Source organism: Silene latifolia, chromosome 8, assembly GCF_048544455.1.
Source record: "Silene latifolia isolate original U9 population chromosome 8, ASM4854445v1, whole genome shotgun sequence".
Classification (NCBI taxonomy): Eukaryota; Viridiplantae; Streptophyta; class Magnoliopsida; order Caryophyllales; family Caryophyllaceae; genus Silene; species Silene latifolia.
The window spans coordinates 109,522,648-109,542,340 of NC_133533.1; the positions used below are offsets into that span (position 1 = coordinate 109,522,648).

The window sequence follows — 19,693 nt, forward strand, 5'->3', positions numbered from 1 at the left end:
CGGATAACTCTTTGTTCAGATTTAAGCGGCAAGGTAGATAACTTTTGCCTACACTCCCTAGATTGGTGAATATATAGCATATCAGATGACCCTATGTTGCGGTCAGCGACCATATTACCTACCTTGCTGCTAAACATATTACCTACCCTGCAATAGCACTTTGCATTTTTTGTCAGCGATCAAGGGTAGAGCAGGCGAATGTATTTTGCAAGGACAATGCTGTTGGGTTCCTTATGTTGATGATAACATGCCCATTTGATTTGTGCTATCTTAGTTTACATTTTCAGGATTAATGATGTAATCAAGCATGGATTAAGAAGTGTTGAAGTTGTTAATCATCTCATTGTATTGAGTCTTAGTGTCATCTAATGTACAAGCGAGAAAGTAGAGTATCTTAGAGTAATAGAAACAGTCCAGACGACTGTTGCTTTCGTTAGTAAACAGCTGCTTGGATTGTTGCCACAATTCGCGAAACTTGAAGTCCCTTTTTATCTTTCAAAAGCCTTTCACGTGACTCTTATTTTTCAAAGATAAAATTCAGATTTTTATTAAGGAGTTGGTCTTCTATAAAGAGTGGTTTGAATTATTATTATTTTCAAAATGTTTCCTCTTTATGCAAATTCAACCCTTTGGTTCTTTAAGAAAACAAAGAATGTTTTTTGCCATTTTGGTGTTAACTTGTCATCATGTGACTTGTCTTTTCTCTCTTTGTTTTCTGAATTTGCATGAGCTTTTAAGGATATCTTTCAAACACTCTTTCTCTATTCTTCCCTTTGCAAAAGAGCCCTCTTTGGTGCAAGTTTTGGGTGGTTGTTAATACCCTTCACATGTGTGGTCTTTGACCCTTCAAAACCCTAGCAACCTCCTCACCCATTCTCTCTATAAAAGGCGAGCCATCCTCCTCATAAAATCTCAAGACTTCTTTCTGAAATTAATTTCAAATTTGCAAAAATTGTTTTTCAAAGCTTTAAACCGTGTGTCTTTTGCAAAACCTTTAAAGAGTTTTCAAGTTACTACAGTCGTGGCTACTGTTACTTTATAATACTAAACTCTCTTGCTTAAGAATTGTTGATCTTGTAAAAGTTGTCCATCTCTATTCTTTGCTAAGAATATGTTAGTGGAAACTTGATCCTATAACATTCTAAGTGTGTTAGTAGAGTTTAGGACGGAGTAGTCTTTAACTCTTGGCAACCGGAGTAGGTTGCGAGTTAGCTTGTCATAAGAACGGAGTAGTTCTTGTACTAGCTTTACAACCGGAGTAGGTTGGTGTCTTTTATTGTAAGGGTCTTTTAGTTGTCGGAGTAGATCACTAAAAGAAAGCAATAAAAAGGTAGATTGGACGTATGCACTTGAGTTTCTTGCCGAACCAATTCAAAAATCTCGTGTTCAATTGATTTACTTTATTTCCGCTGCTTTTTATATTGCTTTGCTTTACTTAAACCTTCGAAGTAACAGTTCATCATACTGTCACATTTGGTCTGCAGTCGTATTCCACAAACTGAGACAAATAGCTACAGTCAGAACGATTGTTACTTTCATACTTCAGCAAACATTCATCGTGATACTTGTTTAGTCTTTCAATATTATTCAAAGTATCTCCTAATCTCTTTTGTCCTCGTAACTCACTTTAATTCAATAAAGTTGTAGTTATAATTTTTTAAATAGTACCTAATTCACCCCCTCCCCCTCTTAGGTACTTGAATCCATAAACTCAACAAATGCGTACTATGTAAAATAACTAGAACCCCGCTGCTCTGTTTTTCTGATTCAGAAAGCACATACTAGCTTTCGCCTAGTATTAAATATTTACTACAACGTGGTGCACCAACTAGTAAATCAAAATCTGCTATTGGGCAAATACAACCTCCTTTTAGCATTTCATTTCACAAACCACTCAGACGCTTAGATTACAAAATTCAAGAATCCATATGACCTTGCTGCTAACCATATTGCCTACCCTGCAATAGGAGCTTGACATTCCTGGATTAAAGTTTATGTTGCACCTATCGTATCTGTCAAGCTTCTCCGACTAGCTATCAAGGTCTGAGCGTTAAAGTTTATGTTGCAGAAACTGTTTTACTTGGGTATTGCAATAAGTGAGCAATGATGTAAACAAGAAGTGAGGGATGTAACTGAAACTATTACAGAACACATCAACATTAGCAACATTATCACTGCAAATTAGCAACTATCAGTTATTGAAATTTCGTAACCGTATATGCTCATTGTTCACTAATGAAGACACTAACAAGAACTATTGTTCATTCATTACTGAAAAACACTAACAAGAACTATTGTTCATCCAATGTTCGCTAGAATTTGCTTTATTCCATCCAAGAAGTATAATTGTCACTATCATTTGTAATACTCTACACATTATTCCACGAGATAGGTTATTTATGCTTCTCGAAAACTTCTGTATCCAATGTTCATCCAAGAAGTATAACTGGCACTATTATTTGTATGTAGGTTATTTTTTTTTTCTCGAAAACTTCCGTATTCTAAGTAGTATAACTGACACAATCATTTGTATACTCAGTATACACACCAAAAAAAAAAAATAGTTATACTCACCATAAAATAATGCTATAGCCACAAGGTAGATTATTTCTGCTTCTCGAAAACTTCTGTATCCAATGTTCATCCAAGAAGTATAACTGCCACTATCATTTTTATACAAGATACACAAAAAATAATGCTGATAGCTACAAGGTAGGTTATTTATGCTTCTCGAAAGCTTCTGTATCCCACGTTCATCCAAGAAGTATAACTGCCACTATGTACTCACTAAAAAATAATGTTGATAGCCACAAGGTAGGTTATTTCTGCTTCTCGAAAACTTTCGTATCTAATGTTCATGAAAGAAGGATAATTGCCACTATCATTTGTATACTCTATACGGTATATACAAAAAAATAGCTTTACTCACCAAAAAATAATGCTAATAGCCACAAGGTAGGTTATTTCTGCTTCTCGAAAACTTCCATATCCAATGTTCATCCAAGAAGTATAACTGCCACCATCATTTGTATACTATATACAGTATACACAAAAAAATAGATGTGCTCACCAAAAAATAATAATAATGATAGCCACAAGGTAGGCTATTTCTGCTTCTCGAAAACTTATGTATCCAATGTTCATCCAAGAAACATAAATTACACTCTTATTTGTATATTCTATACAGTATACACAAAAAAATAGTACTCACCGAAAAATAATGATGATAGCCACGAGGTAGGTTGTTTTTTTTTTCTCGAAAACTTCTGTATGCAATGTTCATCCAAGAATTATAACTGCCACCATCATTTGTATACTATATACAATATACACAAAAAAAAATAGTTGTACTCACAAAAAAATAATAATGATAGCCACAAGGTAGGTTATTTCTGCTTCTCGAAAATTTCTGTTATGTATCCAATGTTCATCCAAGAAGTACAACTGACACCATTATTTGTATATTCTATACAGTATACACAAAAAAATAGCTGTACTCTAATGATGATAGCCACGAGGTAGGTTATTTTTTCTCGAAAACTTCCGTATCCAATGTCCATCCAAGAAGTATAACTGCCACAATCATTTGTATACTCAGTATACACAAAAAAATAGTTGTACTCACCAAAAAAATAATGCTGATAGCCACAAGGTAGGTTATTTCTGCTTCTTGAAAACTTTCTGTATCCAATGTTCATCCAAGAAGTATAACTGCCACTATCATTTGTATACTATATAGAGTATACACAAAAGAATAGGTGTACTCACCAAAAAATAATTTTGATAGCCACAAGATAGGTTATTTCTCCTTTTCGAAACCCTCTGTATCCGGCTCCTTGTATATCTTCTTCAGCTTTAGATTTTTTGTAAGGGTCTCCCACAAGATTTGTATTCTTCTATTCAAATGAATGATTATGCTCTCCAAATTAGGCACTTCAGGTGTCTGTGACGACACATTAACAATACTTCCCTACATGTGCAATATTTTGACATTTTGATTGCCACAACTCAATTTCCAGTCTTCATATTTGGTGTCTTTAGAAACTAGAACTCAAACCAACAACTACAAACCCAAAAAAAGCTTTCTTGATGTTAAAACACATATCTAATTGAAAACCCATAATACAAACATATGAAATATTTAAGCAATTGTATCACTGTCTTTCTCGTTGCATAATTCATCATCATATACACTGGTTCACTACAAAGGGAAGCTATCAATCATCCAAGAATCTCCTATTTACTAAATGAATAGGTGAACTCACAAATATTCCCTCCAAAAAGCATCTTTTTAAATAAGGAAGCTATTGGTAATTTAATTGTATTCACTAAATAAGGAAATTAATAATCATAATGTACTAGACTTTGAACCCGTGCCCGCACGGGCAATCTTCAAAATTGCATTATAAATAATATTTATATTAATTGTAATTTTCATATTTTATATGTTAAAAAACTCATTTATGTGTCTTTAATCGAGTATATAACTATTTGTATATCCAACATCAATCCCCATCATTAAAAACTATCATGCCCTAAAAGCATACATGATGTGCATCACGCTCATTTTATCTTCTTGTATATCAGCCCAAAAAAAAAAACTATTTGAGGTGACTATTATAGATACGAATCATACGATGTAAAACCCATTTTTGAGCTACCATTCACCACGGGAACAAAGTTTAAAACCCTCAAAAAATCTTTCTTATTAAATACACTTAACAAACGATTGTCTTCCAGTACATCAAAGTTCATATGGCTGCTCGACTCAGCTTGAATTGTCTCATATCGTAATGACCCGTGTTTATCCCGACATTTTCAACCCGTGTTATATATTTAATTATTTTTTTATGGATTTACATGCTTTACAGTTCTTTTTATGGTTATTTCTATATAATACCCTTGAGTTTTTCGAATGCTACACAGTATATACATATCACTAAAACTTGGGAGAGACGGTCTCTCACCAAGTTATTGAGAGACCAATCTTTCGTACCCTTTTATTTGTATTTCGTACTCTTTTTATTGTTGATCGTGACATAGTAATTCCGTACCTATTTACATAATAAATGTACCCATTTTATCATTAATCATGATTTGTACCTATTTTATTACTTTTAGTACCTCTTTTTCTTAAAATTGTACAATAATCTCTCAATAAAGCTTATTAAGAGACCGTCTCTCAGGAGACCTACTCTATACATATATGGTTGGCAAGTGTCAAAATTGACCTGATCCGAATAACCCTACCCTACACCCAAATTCAGGATCAAAGCTTGATCTGAACCCGAATTGTGTAAAACAATCGATAAGGAACTCCTTATATGATACCCCTTTGTCCCGGTAATTTGTATTCACTAAATAATAAGGAAATTAATAACTATAATGTATTACATTGTATAATTCTTTTCATTAAAATTAATCTTTTGATCAAATTATATAATTTTCACTAAACACTAAACTATTATATTTTAATTAAAGTATAAATAATACTATAATACTATAAATTATTAATTTTTTATTGATATTGTTATTTGATAATTACTTAACTCATACTGTTCATACTATCTATAAACAAAATTATAACTAGTTTTGATTACTTTCATAACAAAAAAAAGTTGAGAGAGTTTATAAATTAGCATCATTAGCGTTGTGGCATAAAAAATATTTTTAAAAAAATGTATTTCAGCACATAACTCAATCCTCTTGGATTAATTTTCAGTTTTAATTTTTTTTTTGCTCGAAACAATATATAATAACAAGAAAAATAAACAATTTATGGGATACCACTATTATTTTACAGTTCAATTTTACTGTTCAGTTTTTCCCTCAAAATGTAATAACGTGAAATATGAAAAATTAATGAACTATTAGTTTAGCATGATTAAGTAATACAAAAATTAAAAGTCTATAAATACCGCGCATTCATTGCGCGGGATGTAAACTAGTGTTGTTAATATAATGCTATCAATTAGCCTTAATATTTTTACAAAAATAATACTCCCCTCCTATTCTATTAAATAAGTGTCCCATTTGCCATTTTCGTCAATTCACATAACTGTCCCATTTGCCATATTTGGACATGGTTTTTTACTTTCCTACCCTTGACTCTTTTCTTTATTTACCACCCCAACCACCCATAACCCATCATATTCAATACTTTTCATTATTTAACTCCTATATTCTAACACCTATACAATAATTTTCATTATTTTAACTATATTCCTTAATTTTCGTGCCATAGTCCAAATGGGACACTTATTCCGAATAGGAGGGAGTATCATTGTTTTCCATATGTTCCGTAAATCATCTTAATAAACCGTCTCTTTATGAGCGGAATAATATGTAAGATCGTCACATAGACTCACATTTTGAGCGATACTCAATAATTTAACAAAAATAATATCATTGTTTTCATTTATGTTCCTCCCATTTGTCTATTTAGATTATCATAATAAATATATAATTTACGCGTATTATTTTTGTTATGTTATACATGGTCATCTGACTCATCTCTCAATAATATTATTGTAATATCGTCACATTTAATATTTAATTATTTAAAATATATGTTTAATTATTTTTGAATAATAAATTACGAAAATTTTGATGTGCACTTGACATTTCACTATTTTCACTTATTTTTATTTACAAAAATTATACTTGTCACGATAATATTATCAATGCTAAAATACGTATTGGCGTATTACGAAAATAAATTTCGTTAATTAATGTGCAAAGACTTTGACCTCCAAAGTCATCTCGACGAGCATTACCTTCAACAAAACGGATACACATCACTCACTTCACCAGTCCCTCTCTAAAACCCCTTCTCTCTCCAAATCCTCTCTCTAAGCTCCAATACCTTCATCAATGGCGGCCACTGAGTCCGCCATTAACAATGGATCTTCTCTACGTCACGCTTCCGGAAATGTGCTTGCCGTCTTCATTCTCATTTTGATCGGAGTTCTCTCTTTCTCGATCCGTCTCTTCTCTGTAACTCCTCTTCTTTTATTTTCCTCTTTTCAATTAGATCTACTCGTAAAATTAGGGTTTGTTGAATTGTAGTTGTTGAACTTTGCGAAAATTGTTTTTGTTGTTGTGATTTTGCAGGTTATTAAGTATGAGAGTGTTATTCATGAGTTTGATCCTTATTTCAACTATCGTGTTACACAGGTTGATCGATCTTTTACTCTTTCTGTTTACTTTTGTTTGTTTGTGAATGATTTTAACGATTTCGATTAAGGTGTAGTGTAGGTTGTATTGGATTGATAATTTGTTGACTTTTCCATGGAAATGTGATTTGGCTCAAATGTGCGTTGTTGAGTGCTTCGGCTGGTGATTGTTGATCAAATACGGCTCGCAAATTTAGGCTGTTGCTTCTTTATGAATAGTTTTAGCAGGTTAATAAGGTGTAGCCGTGTTGGTAGTGTAGTTGTTGGATTGACAATCTATTGACTTTTCCATGGATTGGTATTTTCAAACTTAGGGACATATGATTTGGCTAAATGTGCTTTGTTGATTGCTCCAGTTGGTGAATGTTCATTAACGAGATTAGTCGTCGCTCAATTTTCAGCTAACTGCAGTACCCTTTTGCTTCTTGTGCAAATACGTTTTGAGGTTAATTAGGTGCAGATGTGTAGTGGAGGTGTTAGATTGACAATCTATTGACTTTTTTCATGGTTTTGCAATTTTCAAGTTGGGGAAATAGGAATTGGTTCAAATGTGCGTTGTCGATTGCTTTGGTTGTTGAATATTGGGTCCTGATTTAAACGTGATACAATTTTAGGCTAAAATACGAGGCTGAAAAAACCCCGCGCTTGTGGTTGTTTTGGTAAATTTACTAAAGGGAGTATCTGATATGGAATTGAGTATATTCTAAGATTAGTTTGCAAGGGTAGGTTACTAAGTTTTCGATAATCTTTTAGCATGGCTTTACTTTTATTGGGGATAAACCACTAGAGCTTTACCTTCGTCAATGCAACGAAGCTACTGTATTGATGGATTAGTTCTGTTGGGAGGAAAAATTGATCAAGGATTGTTCTTTATGTCATTACACGCCTTTAATTTTTGGGCAAAATTAATTGTGAAGAGGAAAATATGATTGCAATTGTGGTTGATGAGACCCCAAGTGAGAAAGGAACCAGCTGAGATGCTGAGTGTACAATATGTGTGAACTGTGAAGGGTCAACACTTTCAATTGTTGTGGAGGAGACATTGAGGGAAGAAGGAAAAACTTGGGTAAATGATAGCAGGGGGCCCAAGTGCTCAACACTTTTAGTTGTCTTCGAAGAGACATCGAGTGAAGAAGAAAACAATTGAGTGGAGGATGTTTATGAGGGGTCAACTCTGCCATCAACAGTATTTCATGGTTGAAGTACTAGGAAATTATGAAATTGTGCTTCCCTTAAGGCTCACTACTGTTTCATCCTCTAGCTGAAACAAGTGTATACATGTCTCTATAAGCTATTGCAAAGCTTTAAACACATGAAAATATTATAGTGAACGAGAGTTATTGCCTGAAGTGAATCCTGTTTACCTTCCGAACAACCGGTGTGAAAAAATGAGTGAAGGATGGGAAACTTGTGATAAACTTGATAAGTGAATCGTCTTTAAATCCAGTCTGTTATGCTGCCAAACAAGAGTATGCACATACCATACGAAAGAGCTATAAGTTCTATAACTCTACAAAGTTACTTTTATAGGTAATAGCATGATTTGTTTTCAAGTGACGAGGATCTTGTAGAAGACAGTTCTGAAAGACCACGTGGTTGCAAGTTTCCATGAAATATGCTTTTCTGATATTGTATTTCGTTGGCTTCATGTTCCCTTGGATTAGGCTAATTTTCATTCACAAGAAAATCAGAGGTTGATTGATATCTTCCTCAATAGATCAACAAAAGCTTGCTATGTGAATGGAATGGTAGAGCATTGTAAATCTTTAACAAAAAGGGAAATTTCTGCATGAAGCAATGAAATATAAACCACTTGTTTGAGGAATGAGTTATCTTTTTTCTCTTGCTCAATGTTTTGAGGAAACATAGTAGATTAACTGGTATATGGCTATATGCTGAGAATCTTCTCATTAGGAGTTAGTGTAGTGCACATGTGCACATGTGAAGAGCGGGTTCGGTTAGTACATAGGTAAGGACCTGCATGAGTTTGTGCCATTGGGGCACTTTGGCGGATACTTCTTTAGGATTCTACCCAGTTTCTCCTACTTAGTATAAGTACTTTGAGTCTTCTGCAAAGACTGAATTTTCCGATCAGTTGGTATAGTATTATCAAGTTTGGCTCTGGCTGAAAAGCTTCACTGTGTCTGTAATTAGTTCTGCTGATGTTAAAATGAATAACTATGAAAACTGCTAAATTTCTTTCCTTAATACTTGGTTTTGGAACTTGAAGCTGGCTCTAATTTGTTTTTGCACTCAAATTATGAATCCTCGATTAGTGTGTTAACAATGAAATAGGCCAATGTGTGTACTCTCAGACATGCATAACACTGCAGGTCACTTGTTATTGTAATTTGTTTACTACTGATGTTTTGGCTCTTTATTGTGTTAATAGCATTCCAGTCTCCTGCTTTGTGTAATATGCAGATACGGTTATTTGATGGTTAACACTTTTTTTTTCCTGGCAAATACAGTTTCTTACCAAGAATGGCATATATGACTTCTGGAACTGGTTTGACGACAGGACCTGGTAATCACTGTTACATTATGGCAAAGAAAATGCAATACTTGTCATTTGGTTTATAGATGACTTGTATATTGAATGTCATATCTTTCTGGAAGGTATCCATTGGGTCGAGTAATTGGTGGAACAGTGTATCCTGGATTAACACTCACCGCAGGCACACTATGGTGGTAAGTTTGGATGCTGGTTTTAAGTTTCACCCTAGTGATCAAAATTTGGTTTATTGGCTCACTTCCTTTACTGAAGATGCTCTATTATCCTTGTATGTTCATTTGGGGATTTTTTTTTGTAATTGTATGTACAATTTCTATATTTCTGTAGAGTTTGGTGGTTTGAGCAATTGAACCATAGTGGGGTGAAAGTTAATTATACCGTTGTCATGACAGGTTATTGAATTCTTTGAACATTCCTTTGACTGTGGAAACTGTCTGTGTGTTTACTGCACCAATATTTTCGGCTTTTGCTTCATGGGCAACCTATCTTCTCACAAAGGTCGATTTTGATACCACTCTATACACTTATATAGGGAAGAATAAAATTTTAATTTTCAAATCGGTTGGTTGATGCCTGGTCATCTGTTCTTTCAGGAAGTGAAGGGCACAGGTGCTGGACTGACAGCTGCATTACTTTTAGGCATGGTAAGCACGGCTCTTCTGACCTCTCAGTTCTCATTGCCTAAACGGCTCCATTAGCTGTTTTGTTCATCCAAACTCTAAGCTACATGTTCTATACTTTTTTCGTTAAAATATTGAATGGTGTACTGAAAACTACATTTTCTAATCCTCTTACGTTAGTTTGACCTTTTCTCCATTGGGATTCTTTATGAAGGTGCCATCCTATATATCTCGATCTGTAGCAGGCAGCTATGACAATGAAGCTGTGGCTATATTTGCTTTGATATTTACTTTCTATCTTTATGTGAAGGTGAGTTTGAAGTTATATTTTTGTTGGATTTTGTACGCTTTTTGTTGGTTTTCATATCTCGCTCTTTTGGCTATGATTGTAAACTGGTGAAGCGTTGTTTTTGGAATGCAGACACTGAATACCGGTTCTCTGTTCTATGCAACTTTGAATGCAATGGCGTACTTTTATATGGTATGCATCATGAGAAAGTTTAATTTACCTGCTGGGCTGTTTTATCATGTAATTATCTGATATTGATATTTCCTCTTAGGTTTGCTCCTGGGGAGGATACACCTTCATCATTAACCTTATTCCCATGCATGTTCTTCTGTGCATTGTTACTGGTCGATATTCTCACAGGCTGTATATTGCATATGCTCCTCTGGTAAGTTCTATCCTTTTTAGGTTTTATTGTTGTCAATAGAATCTTCCTAGTTAAGAACCAATCAGGTGATGTAGACACCTCCAAGCTTGGAAATTTGAACTATCAAGTTCCTATTCAGCTGTGCCAATTCTATGGGAATCTCAATATACAGCATATTCTTTTAGCTTAGGGTAACAACTAAATGTCAAGCTTTAGCGTTCTTTTTATGGACATTTGCATCATTTCAGGGGTAACCTATTTGCTAATGGAAACCTAGAATAATTAATTTAATTTCATATTTATCTTTCATGTATGACGCTCATTTTAATTTATCTCCTCATAAATTGGTTTATCTAAAATTTTGAATCATTACTGCAGATTGTGTTGGGCACACTGTTGGCTGCTTTGGTTCCTGTTGTTGGTTTTAATGCAGTTTTGACTTCAGAACATTTTGCATCATTTTTGGTAAGCCAGTTTATAGATGCTGTCTCTAGTTCTGATTGGGCCATTAAGATAGCTGTTTTAATTTGTGTGAAAGTTCTTTTTGCTAATGGTTGCTATGTATACACTTGTTCCACTGTCATGATGAGGTCTCATACCTGGAATTTCTCTTGGCAAGTCTAATTAGTGAAATTGCTGCAGGTGTTCATTATTCTCCACGTGGTTGCTTTTGTGTATTACATCAAGGGAACTCTTTCACCGCAGATGTTCAAAGTAGCTGTAACTCTTGTCGTATCTATTGGCATGTAAGTAATCTTTGTGATGAGACTTATGAGAGTCTCTAGGAAATTATTATCCTTTTTAACACTCTCGCAGCAAAGAGAATGTAGTCTGAATCTTCATGTTAGAAGTGTTGATTCGGATTATGGATTTTGTCCGCTTGATTCCAAATATAAGCAATTTGTGGGATTTTGATGCAACAAAATAGAGGAGCTTCTTGGGTAATGTCTATTGTGCTAAGAAGCAATCAGTGCTCAGATTTAACACAAAACTGTTTGGCATAATAATGGGAGGAGGGCAAGGCTTTGATAAAAAAAATAGATCTGAAGAAAATATGTTATTGACTTATGATAACACCTTACCGGTTACTCCCTTTTTTTAAATCCCATCATTGACCTCTCTCTTTCTGACTGAACTGATTTTTCACATTTGTTATTGGATAATTTTGTTTCCATTTCCAATGGAGTCAAAGACTCATTACTCTTTAGTTCTGGATTATGATGGAATAAATGAAAATGGTTGCCCTTCTTTCTATTGTGAAGTACCAGTCCTTCGATGTAGTTCTCGACGCAATTGTCATCTTGCGTCATTCGGAAACAACCTCCTTGTACTAAGAGGTTGGGGTTTATTTGCTTAGGATTTCCTCCTTCATCTCAACCCATGAATGGGGAGAGGGACACTATCATTTTGCTTTTCTTTGTGAAATTCTTCCAAACATCTTCATTCTTTGCATCTGCGATCATGGGAGTATATTTTTTGACTATTACTAACATTTTCTTTTTCATTAGGGCGGTTTGTTTTGCTGTAGCAGCAGTACTTGTGGCATTGGTTGCTTCAAGTCCAACAATGGGATGGAGTGGACGAAGTCTTAGCCTTCTTGATCCGTATGTAGCTATTTGTGCATATAATTTCTATATGTAGTTGTGTATGGGCTCCGTAAGACACACACACACACGTGTATACGTAAGCGGCAGATTCTTCGACATCTTAGAATTGAATGCCGTTACTCCATTACCACTTTCTTTTGGCTGCTGTTAATTAATATTTGGACAATAATTGTAATAATTGGATAAAAAATATAAAGTAGCAATATTTTATAGTTTGATGCAATACACTCTTATGACTGTATGAGAGGATAGGGTATTGTAGATAAATTCTCTTTTTCGCAGCTACTTCTTGCATCATACCAAAGCATGCACGATACTTTCACCTGAACATACAATTTCACCAATTAATATGTGTCTTTCCATGGTAGTAATATGCTCTACAGATGGCTAAATTTCTGACTAATTGTCCTCTTGTTTTGTGTGGTTGTGTGAAACAGAACTTACGCTAGCAAATATATACCGATCATTGCTAGTGTCAGTGAACACCAACCGCCTACGTGGCCATCTTACTTCATGGACATTAATGTTTTGGCCTTCTTGGTGCCAGCTGGAATTGTTGTAAGTAAATTTTTTCCTTTTTTACGGGACTTAGTATTATAATGATCTTAGAGCTCTCTCATTAGGATACCTCGATGATGCATGCTGCCTTTCATTTCTTGGCTATGTCTCTTGCAGTCGTGCTTCTTACCTTTGTCTGATGCAAGCTCATTCGTAATCCTCTACATAGTGACATCAGTTTACTTTTCAGGAGTCATGGTAAGGAATCAAGGATCACTTTTCTCTTTCATTTGCGATTATATTAACTATTTTATTTTTACACTTTAGTCACTTTTTCAATATACAAGTGATTTGTATTCTCGGCCTGCTTGTAGGTGCGTCTTATGCTTGTATTTGCCCCAGCAGCATGCATATTGTCCGGAATAGCACTTTCTGAAGCTTTTGATGTTTTTGCCCGGTCTATTAAATTCCAGTTGCCTACAATATTAGATACTTCAGAAAATGAGGTGATTATTAAGGATACTTAGACTTTTATTTATTTTCGTAACTTATATTTGAATTTTAGCTGAAGTATTTTTGTTAATGCGTTAACTAAAGGCAGGAGTTATCAGTTCTGGCAGTGCTGGGCTACAAAAGGATGTGGTGAAAGCTAATAAAGGTGACGATGTTACAAAGGATCGACCTCTGAAAAAGGGCAAAAAGAAGGAGAAGGAAAAGGAGAAGGAAAAGGAGAAGGACTCTGCTGGGACTGGTTCCTTGAAGTCCCGTCTTGAGAAGAGGCTTCTTGTTTTACCACTGGAAGCATCTATCATCGCATTACTCTTAATTATCTTTCTTGGAGGTTTTTATGTGGTATGTTACTCTTAAAATTATTATTATTTTTTTTCCTAGTAACAGTTTACTATTTGTCAGAATCCTGTCCAGTAGCTTAGAAGCTTCCTTTGAGGCATTGGATAATGTTAAGAGTTTTATTTGGGTGTTGAATAATGTTGATGGTAATCTACCCCCTTTGGCTTTCCCCTTTTCAAAAACATATTTGTGCAGTGACAATGTTATGTAAAATTTTATATAAAATATGTAGATAGATAGTTGTTGACATCTTTGTTTCGAAGAGTCAATTTTGAGTCCGAGTCCGAATGCAAATTCTTGTGACGATTTATATATTGATGAAAGGCCTCCCCTTTCAGCATATGCTGTTATGTGGTGTATATGAAGCCGATAATAAAAACCTATTGTATGATCAATTATACATTGTAACCAAAGTTGACCTTAGTACAATTGATCTGAGAATCAAGATCGTCTGGTCTTTACCCCCCTCACTGTGCTATACACACGTGGCAAACCCTTCACTGTTTCATGTTTCATGTGCCCTACTGGCTTGTAGAAACCTAAGTTCAAATTCTGGATTTTTTTGTAGATACATTGTGTTTGGGCTGCAGCAGAAGCATACTCAGCTCCTTCTATCGTCTTGACATCTCATACACATGATGGTCTGCATGTTTTTGATGATTTTAGAGAGGCCTATGCTTGGTTAAGCCACAACACAGAGGTGGGCGATAAGGTGAGTTTGACTTTCTATCTTGGTATGATGTTTGATTTTTTCAACTCATAATTGGTTTCCAAAAGCCGGTCTTTAAGTTCACAGTTAGATGTTTTGTGGTTACCTTTTTCTTTAGGTTGATTTTAATTCAGGAGTTCACTTTTATGATATATTCCTGTATGTGTGTCATTGTTATTAAATTTGCATAGCATGAGAATAACTGTTGACAGTGTTGTATCCTTCACACTTGGTGAGTGTTCTTCAAATGCCTTTAAGAAGAAAACATTTGATGTTTTTTATTACCAAGGTACAATTAATATATTGGCTCTGATGTGAGATCAATTAGTGAACCTTTTGGGCTTACCCCAGTTGCAAACCATCTTGTTACCATTACTAAAACCCTGACTGAAATTGATCTTCGAATACAATAAATCATGAATATTTTTAACCATTCTAAACGGGGCCTATTTAATGTTTTGTCGTATTATTTCGTCAAATATTAGCAGCCTGAGTTGGCTGATTCACCAGTTCATTTGTCTTTTGTGTCTTATAAGCTATGACTATAATATGCGTGGAGTCAAAGACTCGATATTCTATGCTTCTGGAGTATATTGGATATGCAAAATGACTCGCTAGACTCGCTGCACTTCTTTTCACCATGAAGTAGCCGTCATTAAATGCAATTATCGGACACAATTTTCATTTCGAGTCATTAAAAACAGTCTCCCCATTTGTTAGCACGGAGGTGAGGCTGGGCGCGTCCAACCCTCCTGACCCCGCCATTTATGGGAGTTTGCGAGGCACTGGGATAATGTGCTTTTTTTTGGAATCTGATTTTCCTATTAAAAAAAAAATGTTTGTATGAAAATTTTACTGGAAAGACATCTTTTAAGTTATATCTGTCTAAGCAGAATACTGAGTAAGATCCTTATTCTTTGCTTTTCTGCAGGTGGCTTCTTGGTGGGATTATGGGTACCAAACTACAGCAATGGCTAATCGCACTGTTATTGTCGACAATAATACCTGGAATAACACTCACATTGCTACTGTTGGAACTGCCATGTCCTCTCCTGAAAAGGCAGCATGGGAAATATTTGACTCTCTGGATGTCAAATATGTGCTTGTTGTATTTGGAGGTTGGTTTGAAAATGTGAGTGCTGCTCTTACTTAAAAGACTGTTGAAACTTCATTTGACATATTGTTTCATGTAGGTCTTGTGGGATACCCAAGTGACGATATCAATAAATTTTTGTGGATGGTTCGGATAGGAGGAGGTGAGTTCCCTCACATCAAGGAACCTGATTATCTGGTAAGTAGACTTTTTAAGCAATTTTTTTTGTTCCATAAGTTGTATTTAAAGTGCCATTGAAAAGGAGGAGATGCAGATGATATTTTAGTCAGTGAATTAGCTGACTTATAGTGGTTATTTTCTGACTTATTGCGTGTTTGGTGAAAAGAGAGACGGCCAGTATCGCATTGACTCTGAGGCAACACCAACCATGCTAAATTCTTTGATGTACAAGCTCTGTTATTACAGGTTATTACTTTATTTGATCTCGGTAGTTTACCTGTGAATTTTTCCCTAGCGTGCAACAACCCCTAACATTTCTTATTGTAAATAGATTTGTGGAGACAGATGGCAAGGGATATGATAGGGTGCGGAGGACTGAGATTGGAAAGAAATATTTCAAGCTTACCCACTTTGAGGAGGTACTGTAGTTTTGAGTAGCTGTTTTATATTTTCTATCTTTAACATAGAGCAATAGGCTCAATCTTTTGAATTCATTGTCTGTTACTTATGCCGTTCTAGTTCTCCAGCACCTTAGGGCTTAATAAATAAACGATGTCTTGTAATCAATGGAACACACATTCAAGGCTCAACTTAATTACCATGTGATCTTATGACTTTGACGGAAAGGAAAAATGGACAACCTGGTTGAAGGGAATAATATAGAGTACCACGCAACATTCTTTTGTACTATCCTTTCCAATTCACATCTTTGACAAACATTGAGGTCTAAGAGTTATGAATGGCACCCTTGAGCATCAAGCTTAATCAAAGGTCTTAGAAGTACCAATTGTACCATATATAATCCCTTAATTAGTCAGTGTTCGTAAATGATGTGAATGGAAAAGGATAGGATAAACGAATGTTTTACACTTAGGAGGGTGAGCTTTATTGCCCTTTAAATTATTCGAGGCTAAAATCCGAAATTAGCTGGATGTTTACTCAAAAGAAAAAATTAATTACAGTATGTTCCATTTGTTAAAACTTGAAATCTGTAACATTTGAGATTAGATTTTTGGTGTCAGATTATCTTCTGGTTTTCTTTTCCCTGTCCTTTCCAATTCACTATATAATCTCTCTGTTTTATATTGCTTCTGTAAGGATTTACTTGTTTTATCCTAACAAACCATTTTCTGTGAACGTCAGTTTATTTTCATCCCTAACTATCACTAATATGTAATTTTGTACTATTTGCGTCCATTCAGGCGTTTACATCCCATCACTGGATGGTACGGATATACAAATTGAAACCTCAAAAGAACAGAATTAGAGGAAAGGGCAAGAAACTGAAATCGGTATGTTACTAGGGTCCACTAGTCTTGTATAACCCAAATCCTTATGGTTTCTTCATTTATTCATAGGAATACGGGTTGCCTTACTTGTATGACTGTCTCATGCGAGTTTGTCTGTATTTTTACTGCCAATTATTAATCCTCCCTCCAAATCCAATTCAAGGGTAATATTTATTTACCTTTTGAAGGTCAAACTTGTAAAACTTCATAAATATAGTACCAAGTATGAAACTTTGAATATTGGAAGTTGGAACTAACATATTTAGATTTGTCATGAAAAAGTTTTTCACAAAATGCTCTTCGTAAAAAAATCAAAGTGTTGTCTCGAAGACAATGCAAAAGTAAATGTTACTTTTTGATTGGGTTGGAGGGAGTAGTATTACCTACGTCGTATTTGACTATTTGCGACTCACAATTTGTACACTTGAATCTTGCAGAAAACAAGCTCGACCACCTCAAAACGAAGCACCAACACCAGAAGGAATCCTTGGCATTAGTCTCTCTTCCCTTGTATTTTTCCTCTTTTCATCACTAGGGAACTCGTAGGTCAGTTGCTTTCAGTCCATACATAGCTTATATGATTCGACTTTTAGAAAGATCTCAGAGAGCATAGTTTGATCTATTGATGAAAGATTAAAAAAAAAAAAAACAAAGAGAGAATTTTCTTTATGCTTAAGATTTTGTCTCCCGAATTTTTGCCTTGGTTCATCAGTCTTGGTGGAAAGAGTTTAGTTCACAAAAGGGGATTTTATTAAGAGATCAAGAAGTAGCATACTTTTGCAATACCTTTTTTTGTTGCTTCTAGTATTCCATTTTATTCCCTTTGGATTGGAATGGAACAAAAGCAAAATGACTCGCCAAATGAGCTGAGGTTGCTATTTCGACTGTGAAGTTGCAGTCATTTGATGCAAATCTCTCGGGTTATTTGGACAATTATTTTCTTATGTTGCAACACAGAAGTAAGGTTGTGTTATATTGAACTTTTTTATGGTAGCCTTCAGACATTGGGGTATTCTTGCTTCTAGTACCCGGTTATTTCTTCTAAGTTCCATTAGTGTTCATGGACATCTTTGTAATATCACAGTCGATTTTCCTAAAACATTGCGAGGACTGAGGCGTAACTAACATATGGGCAACTTCTTTGTTACTGTCACTTTTATCAAGCTTAAAGTGAGATGTGAATGTGATGCAACAGACCATCTGATATCTTAACTTGCATTCATAAGATGCAAGAATAACCGTGCATTGTTTATGATGTAGCCTTGCTAGTACCATTAAAAAGATCGGTTATTCCTCATGATCAGAGTAGTGTATATTGTAGTTATGATAGAACATCTGAACGATTTCTTTTGGCATGGATGGTCAGCGTGAAGAGAGAAAAAACATGATCAACTAATTCCAAGTTGCAATAGTAGTCATCGGTCTTGATTTGGCAATGACCGTGATCCAGTTCAGTGTTCAACGAACGATTACATACATCCCTCTTCATCCGAAGCTTTTAAAGTGGGAATATCGGTGAAGTGCTAGCATTAGACTACAAAGGTAACTTAAAATTCAGGTAGCCGAAAAAAGTGAAATTTCAGGATTTATAAAAATGTAATTAGTAGAAATCTCGCAGTTAGCTCAGTTACATCGAAAATAGAGCAATACGGAAGAAGGTCGAGGTGTAATGAAATTGATTATGAAAAAGCGTTTGAACCCGAGTTCGAGTATTCTCACCTCTTAATCGAGTATATTATTACTCTAGCTAGGGAATTTATTTTTGATTTCGTTCAATTCTAGATAAATTCTATGATATAACTCCGATGAAATAAAAAGAGTTAACAATGTATTATGGACGAAATAAAAGCACTTCAAATTAATCAGCTAATCATTTCAAAGTGTAGGAATTAGAAAATTTCATGAATTGCAAATATGAGAAATGAGAATTGTTTGGTTGCCATTCTTTTCTCCAGCAAAATGAAGGAATCTCGATAATTAAGGGACAGACTTATCAAACCGTCAATTAACAAACTCACAAACTTATAAAATTTTCGATCCCATAACTAAGTAATATCCCTTATACTAAAAGAATAAGAGATCTCCCAAATTTTCCCGCCTAAATGAATTTGACTATATTTAGACTTTTATTATATCATATCTGTAATTGGGCTTTTATTATATCATATCTTTAATTGTGCTTTTTTTATATTATATTTACAACTGGATTATACTGAACATTCCCTTTTCCACCAATTAATGCAAAACATTAATAATAATAAATTTTACAGTTAAATTTCAAATTGAGTTAAATATCAGTTGTATAATTGTTATTTTCTTTAATATTCTTATCTAAAAAACCGTGCATTCGCGCGGAATCTATACTAGTAAACAACTAATTACATAGATTAATTTAGTAACAACAAAAATACAAAATTCTCTTAAATAATACTCGTAAATAAAATACGGAGTAATAAAATAAGACCAACTAAGACGTTTTCTATTTGGACCGGACCTTGAACTAAA

General features: G+C 34.6%; 2 protein-coding genes across 3 annotated transcripts in view; both read left to right on the plus strand.

The window, feature by feature from the left end:
- The window catches only part of LOC141597281 (putative RNA-dependent RNA polymerase 5), a 198,107-nt gene that overhangs the window by 49,206 nt on the left and 129,208 nt on the right, over positions 1–19,693 (plus strand). The window lies entirely within an intron of this gene.
- LOC141597277 (dolichyl-diphosphooligosaccharide--protein glycosyltransferase subunit STT3A) lies at positions 6,706–17,841 on the plus strand. The gene is made up of 23 exons (XM_074417665.1): positions 6,706–6,996; positions 7,114–7,176; positions 9,647–9,702; positions 9,795–9,866; positions 10,083–10,188; positions 10,284–10,334; positions 10,525–10,620; positions 10,732–10,791; positions 10,871–10,984; positions 11,342–11,428; positions 11,606–11,709; positions 12,472–12,567; positions 13,008–13,128; positions 13,246–13,326; positions 13,443–13,574; positions 13,666–13,920; positions 14,486–14,629; positions 15,558–15,744; positions 15,820–15,917; positions 16,066–16,145; positions 16,231–16,318; positions 17,102–17,191; positions 17,626–17,841. Exons 1-23 carry the CDS (start codon positions 6,874–6,876, stop codon positions 17,683–17,685), a joined length of 2,364 nt encoding a protein of 787 aa, XP_074273766.1. The 5' UTR covers positions 6,706–6,873; the 3' UTR covers positions 17,686–17,841.